The sequence below is a fragment of the Palaemon carinicauda genome, chromosome 35, assembly GCF_036898095.1.
Source record: "Palaemon carinicauda isolate YSFRI2023 chromosome 35, ASM3689809v2, whole genome shotgun sequence".
NCBI classification, from domain to species: domain Eukaryota; kingdom Metazoa; phylum Arthropoda; class Malacostraca; order Decapoda; family Palaemonidae; genus Palaemon; species Palaemon carinicauda.
Window position 1 is genome coordinate 27,624,173 of NC_090759.1, and position 16,603 is coordinate 27,640,775.

General features: G+C 38.5%; 1 protein-coding gene across 3 annotated transcripts in view; it reads right to left on the reverse strand.

Annotated features, from left to right (window-relative positions):
• prd1 (pruning defect 1) overlaps positions 1–16,603 on the reverse strand; it is a 145,249-nt gene that overhangs the window by 67,960 nt on the left and 60,686 nt on the right. Inside the window, exons 3-6 of one of the 3 annotated variants that reach the window (XM_068358854.1) lie at positions 15,783–15,970; positions 14,928–15,098; positions 14,572–14,655; positions 10,015–10,547 (exon numbers count right to left, since the gene is read on the reverse strand). In XM_068358854.1, the coding sequence (XP_068214955.1) occupies positions 10,015–10,547; positions 14,572–14,655; positions 14,928–15,098; positions 15,783–15,970 (976 nt within the window). Of the gene's footprint in view, positions 1–10,014; positions 10,548–14,571; positions 14,656–14,927; positions 15,102–15,782; positions 15,971–16,603 lie in introns of all 3 variants that reach the window. The other 2 variants (XM_068358853.1, XM_068358855.1) reach the window with 2 other exon arrangements.

The window sequence follows — 16,603 nt, forward strand, 5'->3', positions numbered from 1 at the left end:
GAGAGAGAGAGAGAGAGAAGAGAAGAGAAGAGAGAGAGAAGAGAAGAGAGAGAGAGAGAGAGAGAGAGAGAGAGAGAGAGAGAGAGAGAGAGAGAGAGAGAGAGAGAGAGAGAGAGAGAGAGAGTGTGTGTGTGTGTTGTTTTAAATATAACAAACAAAAAAATTTCATAGGTTATAACACATTGGTGCTTATGTAATATCAACTGTATACTGTGGACGGTTTGAATAAGTTAAGAAATGGTATAAACGATACTTTGTCAGTGTATTCGTACACTCTCAAGAGCGGCAGCTAGATGTCAGCTGATCTAATCACAGCCAAAAGTAAAACAAAAAGAAGTCAACAATACTCGATTTTTAAAACACACCCGAAATTTAAAAACAAAAGTACACGCTTTCTTAATTTGCAATTAACTATTTAAAGAGTAGCAATTTTCTAGAATAAAATGATGTTTCCCAAAAAATAGTGGTTTGCTGATGAAATCGGATGCCGTATTTTTAGCAACGATTGAAATGGATGTAAACTCGGCATAATTTTTTCGTTTCGTATTTAATTGACACTAAGAAAACTAATTTTAGTTTCTTCATCTATATGTAAGTATTGTATAACACAAAGAAAGAGAGAGAGAGAGAGAGAGAGAGAGAGAGAGAGAGAGAGAGAGGAGAGAGAGAGAGAGAGAGAGAGAGAATGAATCAGCTGTTATAATGGAATGCCGTGTTTTTGTTTCGTGAGAATTTCATCGCCACGACTATAACAACAACACACTGTACTGAAATTTACAGTATTATACAGACTACTGTAATATGATAAAGTAAAATATTTGTAATAACCTATTTTATATGAAATGGGGCTTTTTTTTTTTTAAATTTACATTTACGTACGTAAAACAACTCTCTCTCTCTCTCTCTCTCTCTCTCTCTCTCTCTCTCTCTCTCTCTCTCTCTCTCTCTCTCTCTCCCTTTCGTAATTTGTTTTCCTGCTTTGCTACGTATGTATGATTTTATATAGATACGGTAAATAATATTTGTAATAACATATTTTCTAAATGGGGCTTTTTTTTTTTTAAATTTACATTTACGTACGTAAAACAACTCTCTCTCTCTCTCTCTCTCTCTCTCTCTCTCTCTCTCTCTCTCTCTCTCTCTCTCTCTCTCTCTCTCTCTCTCTCTCTCCCTTTCGTAATTTGTTTTCCTGCTTTGCTACGTATGTATGATTTTATATAGATACGGTAAATAATATTTGTAATAACATATTTTCTAAAAGCTTTTACTGTAATATCATTATTTATCACTTTCATCATGCGCGTTAAATGCCTTCGTTTGTTTACTGAGCGTACTTTATGACGCCGTCGTTTCAGGCGGCGTCATAAAGAAAAACATTTCATTTGGAAGTCGTAAGAAAAATTAAGTAAAACATTGGTAGGTAATAACAAAATCAACATACTGTACTGAATAATCAATATAATCGATGCAAAAACTAACCTATACACAGATGTGTAAATGCGTTTGTTTCTTCATTATGATCAGAGATAAACGTAAACAAAACATTGGTTGCTATTTTTTATCATGCTTTTTGGCGTGTTTAGGAAACCCATGATATAAAATCGCCTTTGATATTTGTGCGTGTTTTAGTTTAGGGTACTGTAGTACATGCATTAAGTGTTCTGTACATTAAAGGGTAGTTTGTTAACAGTACTACGTACAAGGGAAGGTTTTAAAAGTCTGAATATACATGTTAAATAAATAGGTAAATATGGTGTCACTACTTCGCGGATTTTCACCTATCGCGGTCGGGTCTGGAACCTATCTACCGCGATAAACGAGGGTTCACTGTATACAAACTTTTTCCTAGCTACACAAACCAGTGTCTTTTAAATAAGGAACATGTCTTTAACGAAGCTAGAATGGCCATCGAGGTTGTTAACGTCAATTGATGAGTGCGGACTAGAAGCTCCGCTCCTTCGTCCGTCAGAAACACATCACTTTTAACCTTCAGCTCAGGGCTGAGAGGGGTGGTTAAGGAGGAATGTTTAACTTTAAAGGACTCAGGTTTGAATAGCTAGTCAAAATACAAGTCACTATTAAAATTTCGTTTTGTAAGATACTGTAGGGGGACTCACTGATTGGTTGGTTAGAACTGGGAGACTCCCCAGAACTGAACTACTGTAGTTTTTTATTTTTCCCTGGAAATTTCAATCTGTCTGCTCCCATACAGGAACAAAGGAGATGACTCCAGCAACCTTCTAACTGTCTTTCACTGGGATTGGTACATGGTCAAATGCAGGATCCCTTCTTCCTAAGAGAATATTAGTCCCCGATTAATATACCTTGCGTATGATGATCAATAAGTTGGTATTAATTTCAACATCTTCCCCCCCCCCCCTCTTTAGGGAGAATGGGGAAGATACTTCTTTAGAATGTATGGAATGGAGCACAGAAGGGTAGCTTACAAGCATCAAGCCAGATCCAGCGAGTGATGATTTGATCAATTTGTCCCCAAGAGAGGGGCCAGAAAAATGAAGAGTAGCCAGTCATTCTACCTTTCATTCCAGACTTACATCTATGCTTCCTGTTCTGTGTGGGAGCTGGACTGGCTATAAAACTACTTGAGCAGCTATCATGGGATCAAGCATGAAATGTGTCAAGGGACATATGAGTATACAGTACTCATGTAGGTAAAAGGCCATGAAGGTCTGACATTTCCAAAACCCATCCTTCAACACCTGGCCAACTGAAAGATTCCTCCTGAAGGCTAATGCCCCTGACTTTGTGAGCTCTGGCCGTAGCTGGTACCTTGCCCCTCTCAGCGGTAGAGACATACACTTTAGGGATCATTTCACAAAGCCAAAAAGAGATCTTCTTCCTTGACACCTCTTATTTGGTCCTTCCAATGGTGAGGTTGAGTCACTAGCACTCAGGAGACCACCTTCCACACCTGCGCATGGGTGACTAAATAATAGAGACCGTGCAACTTGTCTACTCTTTTCACCAAAGTAAAGGCTAGTAAAACAGTCTTGGGAATCAGATCTCTGTCCGACAACCCTCTCAAAGGCTCAAATGGGGTATGCATAAGACCCTTAAGAACGAGGGTCGCGTCCCACTCTGGGGGTCTGAGATCCCAAGGTGGGTATGACTGCTCAAAGCTCCTCGTGAGACAACTCCCACAAGGAGGAGAGGTCTATACAATTCAGCTGCAAAACCACGCTCAAGATTGAGTGGTAGCCTTTGACACCCGCAACTGAGAGACAGTTCTCTTAGCGAAGGAAACCAAGGAAATCCACGATCTATGCTACAGATGGTCAGAGCGGAGAAGTATCCCTTCTACGACACTAAAAACAGAGGGTGGCCTACTTTCCTTAATAGACAGTTGCAGAGGGTGTTGGAAGACATCTTCGAACATGGCCCATGGATCTTGACTGAGGGAGCAAAACATAGGGAGAAAACCTCACAGGGCAAGAATTCTCCACTACACAGAAATGTAGAGACCAATCAGACCCTACAACCTGCCCCTGCCAACTTATTAGTGTGTCTACTAGTATTTTCTTCTTGCCCACAATGTACTTGGCTGACAACTATACAGTGTGGAATGTCACCCAGATATGCATCAGTTTTGTCAGTATGCAGAGAAGGCACAAACATGTGCCTCCTTGCTTGATAACATAAGCCAATATGATGGTGGTGTCACTATCAAGTGGCCCTTCAAATATTCTTGGAATACTTGCAGCACAAGAAAAGCTGCTTGCATTTCCAGGACGTTGATGTACAAATGCATTTCTTCTTCTGACCATAATCCTGAGGTGACCAGGTTGTTCAGGTGTGTCCAGGACACCCCTCCTTTGGTGTATCAGAGAACAGTTGCATGTTCAGAGGAGGATAGTCGAATTAGGAATCCCTGCTTGAGGTTTTCCCCATTCAACCACCAGATAAGATAGTTCAAAGCCTGATACCCAACTGGAACAATGAAGAAAGGAGACCCATAGAGACTGACCTGTGATAGATTGTGGAGAGTGGTAGTTAATGAGTACCATGTGACTATAGGAATGTAATATCTCTCATTCCTCAGTGTAGTGTTCTCAGCATATTACTTTTAATACTATACTTACATCATATGTGGTTTGGCCTAGGAAAAAAGCTTATTACATATGTTGATGCTACTCTCTTAGCATCAATTCCATCTCCAGAATACAGTACAGACCTAGCAAAAATTAGTGAATGGTCCAAATTATGGGGCATGATGCTGAACCATAGAAGTCATCCCTGCTTCCCACTCAAAGACTGATAAATTATATCTAGAAATGGTTATAGATGCTAACCTGCACAAAGCCTTCGCATCAGACAACAAGGTAGTGAGGCTGAGAAAGATCACAAGACCTTTTTTCACACGAGAGGAACTCCCAGCCCAGAAGTGGCTATGTCTCCTCGAGCACCTATCATCTCTGTCCTGTCTAGTTCCCAATGGCCACCTGAGGATATGATCCCTCCAATGGCTGCTAAAGCCCAACTGAATCAGGCCTTTGATTCCCCAGACATTCTGATCCCCATGAAGTCCTGTGGTCTTACCACTTGTCTGACCATGTCTGCTGTCTCCATGCTGAACGAGGTTTGCTTGACAAACTTGTTCAGAGCTGAGAGGTTGATGACTGGTCTCCAGCCTCCAGATGCCTTTTTCACAAGAAAGTGTCGACTCAAGAAGCCTGGGGAGTCATCGAGGACATTTTGAAGAGCGCCTTTCTCCAACATGGCCTAGACTTTGGCAGCCCCTCTGCTGATCCCATCGCCTTGGATCCAATGACAAGGAAGACTCTACCGGAGGAATCCTGGGAGTTTCCACAGGGAGCAAAGACCACTATTGTTGACCGATGGAAGCACTATTCGAGTTTCCCGGAAGGGAATGACGAAGCGAGAACCCCTAAAAGGGGTCTTAGTCTCTAGAACGAAGTCCCAGGAAATGCAGATCGCTGAACTGACAGTTTCTTTTTAGCAGCAGGAAGTTTCGGGATCTTGAATTCGTGAAGACTGCCCTTTTCCTCCTTCCCTGGCGGTCACGCAGTCGTGCGTTTGCAAGGAGGGGAACAGGGCGACAGCAAACGGTGAAGAGGAAGCTTGTCTTTCCTCGGCGAGAGAGCCGCAGCTCTCGGAGGCGAAGACCTGGAAAGTTGTTTACCTTGATGGTCTGAGGCATGAGGATCTGCGATAGGGTGCCCGCGCGCATATACCTGGCGAGATGAGTCCTGCTGTTTAATGGGAGATCTCTTATTAGAGCAAGCCAATGATTGGCGAGCAACACGTAAACGATGCCAGATCTCTGCTGCTGGTACACAATGGGAAGGCCGGTGGGCAACCAAAGGTTGCTGACGCATTGGCGAGCGCTGAAGAGTTGGCGCAGGGCCATCTGCGGAAACCCAACAAGAGGGAGAACGATGGTTCGGGGAGTTTGGGATTAACAAGTCGGGGATTGACTCTCTGGCAAAGGGCGCATTGGCGAGCAGTGCGTTGATGAACGTTGCTTTGGCAATCGGCGAGGTCAACAAGCAGGCAATCAACGTGTTGGAGATCAGCGATTGGAAGATCGGCGAGCAAGTGATCGATATGTCACCGGTCGGAGATCAACAAGCAGGAGCTTGACGAGTAAGCAATCGTAGTGTCAGAGGATTGCGATCCAGAGATAAACGTATCGGCGATAATGGAATCAGCAAGTCGAAGAAAGGCAAGCATGTGATAATCGGTGAGCAGGCGATTGGCGAGCAAGAGGTTGGTGTGCAGGAGGTCAGCAAGCAGGAGATCGACTAGCAGGAGAACGTTGAGCAGGAGAACGTTGAGCAGGAGGTCGGTCAGCAGGAGAACGGCAAGCAGTAGGTCACCACGCAGCCAAACGATGAGCTGGAGAAGGGATGTGCCATTTAGAAGGGCGACATCCATAAGAGAGAAGAGCAAACGAATCCTCAACGGGGAGTCACAAACCGGAGTTTGTTGACGAGAAGGCGAGTCCGGAGAAACAGGCGAAAGTCAGGAACCAGCAGAACCATGACGAGAAGGATCCTCCGAAGAGTGCTGTGGCAACGAAGCTGAACACCCGAAGAAGCGTCTCTTCACTGAAGGAAAAGCCGCACTTCTAAAGCAAAGCGGAGGTGGAGCACGTCGAGGTCGAGGTCGGCGACCCCGATGACGATACCCCACAGAGGCAAGAGGATCAGCAGGCTGATCAGCAGCAAGCCTCCGAGAGGAGTCTCCATAAGTGGCCTCTAGCACGAACAAGAGGTGATCACTCACAGAAGAAACATGCCTTGGACTTTGCTATGCCCCAGAAGGATGGTCAGTTAGGGGGGGAGCGCAGTCCTCGGCAGCGGCAAAAGAAGCTGAGGACGAGGCAGTAACAGAGTCCACTGTCAGGACAGCAGACGATTCCTCAGACACCACAACATCGACCATGGTCAAAGGATCCACTACTGACGCCGACGAACACTGCAAACAGGCACCCTGTTGAAGCAGCTGCAGCAACACCTCCTAGGTAGGCAGGCCAGGCAAACCCAAGGATGGTCAAACCTATAAAAAGGGAGAAAGGGGTAAGGATTCCCTCAGGGGGAGAGGCAGGGCTGCTTCCCTTGGGAAGCAACACTGTCTCTCAAGGACCGAGGTTGTCCAGGAGTTAAATGGTCTTCGCTACTACTCGACGGTTCCTCGAAGGAAACTGTTGGAGCAGGAGCTTCGGAGGAAGGTCGGGATGCTGAATAAGAAGCCTTAGGCTTCTTTTGCTTCGAAGAAACCTTCGAAGGAGAAGAATTCCACTTAGCCTTCTTCTTTCGCCGACACCCAAACCTTATTACTCTCATCACACAGTTGGCCCCTGCAAGCCTGACACAAACGGTGGGGATCGGTGTCCTCCATGGATATAAAGGTACCACAGGAGCGGCCCAAGGGACCAAGGTAGGTACGCATAGCTGGTAGGAATGCGCAAACACACATAAACTGAAAGAAAAAGTAAAAAAGCAATGATTAATGATCGTCCAAAAATAGATAAGGAGGAAGAATGGGAACAACCGTTCTTCATTCGGGCCAAAAGCAAAGTGAAGAAAGCACAGTCACAGGTGAGTGAGAGGGGTAGCTAACTACCCACCTACCCCCCCCCCCCCTGCTAACTAGCTGGATAGGCAGTTAACCTTCACTAAATTTTAATATCTCGTCCTTACAGCTTCGCCAAAAGTGATACCTCTATAAATAGTGTAGGTTTGTATTACAGTTACGGATCAAGTAAACATTCCAAGCTTCCATACAGTGAACCCTCGCTACTTCGCGGTTCGACCATCGCGGATTCACCACTTCGCGGGTTTTTTTCATAACCCATATATATATATATATACATATCGCGGATTTTCCGGAAATTTCGAAAATACCGCGATATCTGAAGACCCCAAATACGATATTTCGTTACCTGTAATTCCATTAATACTGTAATTAGTAATATCTGCTCTTACTGATTGTTCATTGCATTACATATAACATATAATTCAGCACAGAAAGAAATAAAACACGAAAAGAGAATGTGATCATACGATAATTCAGTACTGTATACAGTACGTAGTAAAATTAAATCGAACATGAAACGCAAATCAGAAGCAGTCATACCATATTAGAATGGTGTAAGGCTGCTGATGGCTACTAGTGTACAAAAAATGTAATGGATGTGCTTCTTTTCCATGAATCTTTTGTATGTATACGTACGTAGTACTGCATCCAATAATATTCTTTGTTGCAAAAAATCACATTTCGAATAAGCGTACGAGAGAGAGAGAGAGAGAGAGAGAGAGAGAGAGAGAGAGAGAGAGAGAGAGAGAGACACACACATCCTACAACAAAAGCGTAAAATAGCGTACGTAAAGCTGTATTATTATTATTGTTATTATTATCATTATTGTTGTTATTAAAATTATTATTGTTATTATTATTATTATTATTATTATTATTATTATTATTACTGTACAGTATACTGTACGCAGGGTATCTTGTACTTTGAATTGGTAACCTACGTAGCATATAAGACGGGTTGTGATTGGTTCAAGCGCTGATAGATGACGAATCAGAACTCAAGTTTTGTTATCTAGCCTGTGATTGGTGTTTTGCCCGCATCTCCAACTTCCGGCATCTACGTTTTCGCGGTCACTTTGTCTCCCGCCGTATCGCTGTGTAGACGTTAAGTTATTGTGAACTTCAATCTGTGCTGTGCGTGACTGTTTTAAGTTGAACTTTTTGTTGAACTTTCTGTTAAACCCTACTGTACAATGCCTCCCAAGCGTTCTGCTTCTACTAAGGCTGGTAGTGAGCCTAAACACCACCGAAAGATGATGACGATTGCTGAGAAGGTGACGCTTCTCGATATGTTAAAAGACGGTAGAAGTTACGCGGCCGCAGACCTCGAAGACCTGACGAAATCGGGTAGTGAAGAAGACAGTGAAACACAGGAAGAGATCCAAGAAAATGTCGAAGAAACGGGCTTAACATTAGAACGGCTTGCCAAGCTCTGCAAGCTTGCGAAGGAGGTGAAAGAAATGTTGCAAGAGTCGGACGAGGATATGGTTCGTTCTATGCAATTCGGCAACAAGATCGATGAACACATGACTCCCTACAGGATGCTCTTGCGAAAAAAGAAGCAGCGGCAGCAACTTCCGATCACAATGCCCTCGGAAGAAATTGAAGAAGTGTCTCAGGAAGAAGTTGAAGAGGTGTCCCAGGAAAAGACACCTCCGTCTGAAGAGACGTAAAATACTGTACTTTCATTGGCTGCACAGTAGAAGACATCATCAGCTTCATCATCATCATTTCTACTGTGCAGCAAATTCATCGCCATCATCATTCAATTTTTTCTTGAACTTCTTTCGTGGTGAGTACAGTAACAATCTTTATTTTTTACTTTAATATTCTAACATTTTAATATTTGTGCCTGTTTTAGTTTAGTACTGTATGCATTAAGTTAAAGGGAAGGTTTTAAAAGTCTGAAGAGTATACATGTTGTAACCTATCATATTTTTTTTGTTTAAAATTTACATTATGTACGTAAAACAATCTCTCTCTCTCTCTCTCTCTCTCTCTCTCTCTCTCTCTCTCTCTCTCTCTCTCTCTCTCTCTCTCTCTCTCTCTCTCTCTCTCTCGTAAATTGTTTTCCTGCTTTGCTACGTACAGTATGTACTGTATGATTTTATATAGATACGGTAAATAATATTTGTAATAACATATTTTCTAAAAGCTTTTACTGTAAATATCATTATTTATCACTTTCATCATGCGCGTTAAATGCCTTCTTTGTTTACTGAGCGTGGTTTTTTACTGAGCGTACTTTATGACGCCGTCGTTTCAGGCGGCGTCATAAAGAAAAACATTTCATTTGGAAGTCCTGAGAAAAATTAAGTAAAAAATTGGTAATAACAAAATCAACATGCTGTACTGAATAATCAATATAATCTATGCAAAAACTAACCTATACACAGATGTGTAAATGCGTTTGTTTCTTCATTGTGATCAGAGATAAGCGTAAACAAAACATTGGTTGCCATTTTTTATCGTGCTTTTTGACGTGTTTAGGAAACGCATGATATAAAATCGCCTTTAATATTTGTGCCTGTTTTAATTTAGGGTACTGTAGTACATGCATTAAGTGTTCTGTACATTAAAGGGTAGTTTGTTAACAGTACTACGTACAAGGGAAGGTTTTAAAAGTCTGAATATACATGTTAAATAAATAGGTAAATATGGTGTCAATACTTCGCGGATTTTCACCTATCGCGGTCGGGTCTGGAATCTATCTACCGCGATAAACGAGGGTTCACTGTAGATGAAAGCAATATGAGCATTAGGGAGGTTAATAGAAATAATTATCTTATTCTTTTAGCCCATTTGCAGGTTAGAAGGCCATTCACTAAAATCAAATCAAATAAATATATGTACAGTACACAGTATCTAAATAAAATATGAAAGGTCTGGATAGATATCTATCAAAACACACAAATACGAAAAATCATCACTCACTTGTGCATAGACTTCTGTAGAGGACCTGCTTCAGTAGATTCCGTAAATGAAACTCTCTTGTCAATATTCTTGGCACTTGGTAAATTAGTACGTCTGACAACAACATCAGTTTCTTTTTGAACACTGCCTTCATCAGCCTTCTCTACCAAATCACTTTTATTCAGATTGGAGGAACTTCCTATCTTATCTACAAGGTTTGCATACTTTTTAGTTTCTTTATCAACCTCCTTTAATAACTTTTCCTTAAATTTAAGATTTTCTTCTATGGTCTTTTGGGATTTATTCACATTCTTATCAAAATTATCACAGCCTGACTTGGGGACTTCCCCATTCTGGGACACATCTGTTCTGCAGTCAAAAGGAATGTTTTCCAAAATTTCACACACTGTTCTTTGGCTCTTTGGTTTATCTATGGACAATTGAAATGAATTTTTCTTTACAGTTGGTCCATGTTCTGTTGGCGTTGTTCCTCCTGAAGTGACTCTTGATGAACTCTGAGATGAAGATCTGCTCTGTCTCTTCCTTCGAGTACTCTTTAAGGATAGAAATAAATTCCATTTACTAGGCATCTTCATGGAGGGAGAGAAAGCTACTGACTGATAAAAATGTCTCGCACTATTATTATCTGACCATGAATCATCTTTCCTTACAGTACTTATGATAAAGCCTGATAACATTCAAACTAATCTATTATCTCATGATATAACTTCATCTTAAAAAAATTTTGTAATGTATTTCCATATAATATATTCTATTTACTTGAAAATAAAACTGCCTACAAAAATAAAATGCATACTGTACATGCAATAAGTGCAATGCTTTTAATTATAAAATATATTTACTCTATTCATTTTAATACATACTAAATGCACTACCCTGAAATACAGTATCCCATTTCTAGAAATTCATAAAGAACTTATATGAACCTACTAAAGATAAGCCCAACAATTATATTTTTTAAGATATTTACTGTACATGGTTGATATTGTTTATACACTTTTATTGTCGTTGGGGTGAAAATATTAAGCTTCATATCACCCTAGGAATTGAATTTAAGCCCTTCTAGTGCTAGTCTAATGTCCTGAGCACTTGATTTCTTGAAGGGCAGAATATTGTCATGTGCATATGAAAAAATAAAAATAAAACTTCACAAAAGCCATAATTTATCGTTCTTTGCAGTGAAACTGAGCTCGGGTCCAATTAAGCAAAGTTGTACCCAGCTGTGCAAATAACATCATTGACAGGGAAAACATGCTTGCTTAATATCTCTCTCTCTCTCTCTCTCTCTCTCTCTCTCTCTCTCTCTCTCTCTCTCTCTCTCTCTCTCTCACACATATCAATAAGTCATAAGATGGATATCAAAGCTAATTAAAATACCTGTGCTGTACAACCATAACAAAGGTGATGTGCAGTTGTTCAATAAAATATCAGATGACATTCAAATTAGATGAATAAAAAATTATGAACATTGATTATCAAAACCATACCAATAATATAATGCTTTTGATAATCAATGTTCATAATTTTTTATTCATCTAATTTGAATGGCATCTGATATTATATTGAACAACTGCACATCACCTTTGTTATGGTTGTACAGCACAGGTATTATAATTAGCTTTAATATCCATCTTATAACTTATTGATATGTGAGAGAGAGAGAGAGAGAGAGAGAGAGAGAGAGAGAGAGAGAGAGAGAGAGAGAGAGAGAGAGAGAGAGTGTTTGGTCTGGGCATGCTCTTTGCACTCCCCAAGAGAGATTAGTTCACCAAACTTTCAACTGGACTCAACACGGCACTAGAAGAGTTGGAAGACCCAGGCCTACATGGCTGAGGACTATGAAGCGTGAAGTAGAAGATGGATGGAGAAGTATTGATTTAAATGGTCAAGAAAGAGACAACTGGCAAAATCTAACTAAGGCCCTTTGTGTCAATAGGCGTTGGAGGAAATGACGATGATTATCAAAAACGAATACTATCTAGCAAGGCTGAAAATGTCAACAAAAGAAAGACCTAGAGGTCATTATCTAAAGAGGCTTTCAGATTTCTAAGCAATGCATAGATGGCAAAAAGAAATCATATTTGGTTTGTTTCTTCTTCAATTAAACAAAAATTTGGCTTACAAAGAAATTCATTTAAGATTTTCAGTGATCAATCTATTCTGAAGAATTGTTTTAATTCTTTCAATCTACCTTGTTTTGAGTATTTTCCTCCTATCTGGTCTTCAGCTGTTCAATCTCATTTTAACTGGTTGGAGAAAAACTTGCAGTTTATTAAATTTCTTATATCTAATCTAGTTATTAATCTCTGGCATCGTCATTCAGCTAATTCTTTATGCATCTTGCACAAGATTTTTTCATAATTCTGAACATCCTTAGCATTCAGATCTTATGCAGTTAATTCTAAAAGTCATGCCTCCTCCATCATTAAGATTAATACTAAACAGTATTCTAAAAAGTTTTATTCCTGCTGTGACAGATTGTTGAATAATCTTGCTAACTGGGCAGCTGAATCGGTGTAACTTAAAGAGTTCAAGCTAGCAGCAAATGCTTTAATGTTGAACAGGCTGACAGATCTGTTTACAGTATCCTGCTTTTTCAACTAGGTTTGTAATGGGTAATTTAGTTATTATTAGTAATACAGTAATGATAATAATAATAATAATAATAATAATAATAATAATAATAATAATAATAATAATAATAATAGATCACAGTTCACAGTATTATCGATTACATTTTAATGTAAAGTTTTTCCTTGATAAGATTTGTCAAGGTCTCTCAACTGTATCTTACTTCAGTCTTGTGCACTATCTGCCAGAATTCTCTGGTCGATATTTTAACTTAGTCTCTGGACACCAAAATTTCCCAGCCTTCACTCCTAGCATTTTAAGGAAGTTAAGGATTTTTGCCCTGTTAATCTATCTATAAATAATAATGCGTCCATAACTATTCAAAATCTACTTTTTCTTAGTACTGTACAGTAAATGCCCAAATCTTCAAAGAAACCTTACGCTCTTAATTTCTTCTATTTTATCTTATATGTACTCAGCACTATCATTTTTTGTATCGTTCTCAGCTTCTCTGATTTCAAATCTCTCTAAATCAATAAGAAAAAGGCCTACAAAAATTATGGTATGTATCAATGGAAACATTTTTTGAGCCTTTATACCTATTTTACTAAGTACTATGCTACATTTCAATCACTGGCATCTTCTCAAATATCTAAGCTACAGAAATTTTGCTTTGGAAATAAAAAGCAAAGCAAAATCTATTACAGATAAGCATCAGTAAGCAGAAACATCTATAGAAATGTTCACTGATTAAAAATATAAAAATTCAACTTTTGTGCCTTAGCGATAAAATTTAGTACATACAGACTTTCTATCTAATACTGTTACTACAATAAATGTACTTCATCTACTAAATAAAAACTTGTCTTTTCAAAATTTTCCCTTACTTTAAAATACACGTATCATTTACAAAGCACTGTCTACTTTACATTTCCCCAATTGATCACAAAAATTTATTTCTATTATATAACTTACTATACCCCTTCTACAGTATTGGACAATATTTCCCTACCAAAATTCTACCAAAATTACAGTAACACCAAGTATGGGAAAAACATTCTAAACAATAAACATGCATAGACTTGCAAATCAAGCAAAGAAATCCGGGTGATACGCTGGTTTACAACAGGTATTCAACAAGAAGGTGATGACATGCCAAACAATAGGTTTATGCCTCAGTTCACTGGAGGGGTCGATAATACTATAAAAAGTTCCAATCAAAACTACAACGAAAACATACAAGCCCCAAGAACTGTATAACATACTGTAATTCTATATACTTTCAAATTTTAGTGCTGAAAAAGTCTTCCCACCACATGTAAAAATACTGTGAAGACAATGATGATGTCATCCAAGACATTTAAAGTCAATTTACTACAGAGCAAATATGAACTTAATTATACTCTACATAAATAGTTTAAAACTGTCTATCTGTCTGATTTACAATGCATATTCCTGTCTTTTCTCTACTGTATCAATTTTGTGAAAGGACATTTATGAAATCAAATAATAGCCAAAAAATAATACTAATAATAATAAGTACAGTACTTACAGTACATAAAAATCTCAAATTCAAATCATCAATTACTGTAAAAAATTTACAACTGTCTAACTTTATCTTTTATGGCCCCTGATCTAATATCTTGACATCATCATCTCTTTTACATACAAAATAAATGTCCTAACTTTACATTCCATCAACCTATTTCTAAGCATGAACTAGTGTAAAATTGTAAACAACTTTGCAAATAACCTCTACAAAAGTATACAGTATACGAAGTACTGAGGTTATCTGATCTCAACAAAAATTTACTTCTCACCAACAGCAAATAAAAACAAATCAATGGCCACATACTGAAAGCTACAGAATAAGTGAAAATGCACTAAAATGTGTAGAAAAGTTGAATCAGCAAACAGCATTTAAGAAAACATTGCAAGCTGCTCTAATCTACATACTGCACTGTATTAAGCTTAAGCCTAAACTACCTTTGAGATGTGTTCTATTTCTATCTGCGAGTCTATGTCTTCACACTTCGAGTGTGAGACAGGCAGTTCTCCTTCAATGGAATGCTGAAAAAGAGATTATTTGCTAATGTTATCCTATTGGAACTAATTTTTATTCAAGAGATCAGGGAATTACAGTACTCTTGACAATGTCCATGCTAGACAGTTGCCCAACCTAGCATTAAGGAGAGAGAGACAGGAAGAAATAAAAGTAACAAAATTAGCATCACGTTCTTTAGATTCATGACGTATAACTGAAGCATCTAAATTCAAGGACATCAACTGAGCTACTCCACCTCAAATCTCAAGCTGCGGAACAAACTAAACAACTGTCTTACCCAACTTTCTTCAAGGGCCTCAGAGCACGAGAGATCGACATCGAAAGGCTCGTGCTGAGAGGGAGAGGGAAGAGAAGAATCCATGCTCGTCATGGAGACATTCATCGAGTTCATGCTGGTGCTTGATGTGCTACCGAAGCTTCCACCCGATTGAATCCAGCCTGGGATGTCCTGCTCATGTTGCAACAAAAAATAAACAGTTCATGAAAATGTTTGCAATTTTTTGCAGTTTTATCCTCAGCAAGTGTCCATTAAGTTGAAAAGAAATAACATTCATTGAAACATTATCGTATTTCTTTAACGAGAACTAATATAATGACTTTTTTTGACAGTTGTACTGAAATGATTTCACAATCTTTTAACAACTTATGATAAAAATTCTTGCTTCTGTTTCAGTTATATGAATTGTTTACAATCGAAAAAATACAAAATAACTTTATTAGTTATACCAAATGATTAATGGTTAACAATTATGGAAAAAGCCATTTCAAACAAAAGAAAATTTTAAAGTAAACGAAAATGAACATCCCATCTTTGCATCAAATATTTTCCTTCCCTGGTTCTACCAAAAAAATATCATTGGTAAACACAAACATTAAAAGACTTTAAATATAATACTGGTATAGGGAAAAAATAAAATAAATCCAGAGAACATTCATGGAACACTAAAAACAAGTTAAAAACGTAAAGCAGTCTTTTACCATGATCTAAAAAGCAACAATTTCAAGTTATCACAAATATACTGTAGTAACGCCCAAAGGTGATGTACTGTATTCTTATAACACTGCAGTACCTACTGTAACCTCACAGAGACAGGTACTGTACAGTGTATGTACTTTCAACAAACCTACTCACCATGGGTATTGCCATTTTCAAGTGCTCTAAACCAGCCACTAACATGAGAAGGATATGTGTTCGATGAGGGTCTCTCAAGAGGGCATGAGGGCCATAATATGTATCTAGCAGTCCTCTGTGACTTGTTAGGGCATGAAGGTACCCCTCCAACTGGCCTTCACTTAAACATAAACACAGCCACGAACGCCCTGTTAAAAAAAATCATGTTTTATTCTAGTCCTTTTTAATCGGTTATCAATTACTGAAACAATTATATACACTGTATCAAGAAAAATAAATATATAACAGTAAAATTACAACTTAATACAATGGAATAGCACTAGATATCTGAATTAAAAACCAATAAACTATTTCATTATCAAGTTTATCAAAAATTAAGTTTCAGATCCAATAAACTATCTTTACACCATGGAAGTACAGTACAGGCTTTCAAAACTTAAATCCAGCAATATCCTTTACTAATGGTCACCCTATTAGATTACTATTTCAATAACTGCTTAATCAATCAGTATTTTGCAAGATGACATTGCAACATCTACTGACATTAATACCATATTTTTTTTTCTATTTTACCATTCAGTGCTATGACTGGGAGACAAAAACTATCATGTTAAGAGTACCATCTATGTATGATGGGGAGTAGTAGTATTTCTCTTGCTTGAGGGTACACTCAGGCACACTATATCTATTAATCTTCCTCTTATTTTGTTAAATTTTTAGAGTTTATATATGAAATATTTATTTTAATGTTGTTACTGTTCTTAAAATACTTTGTGTTAATTCTCTTATTTCCTGGTTTCCTTTCCTCACTGGGCTGGCTA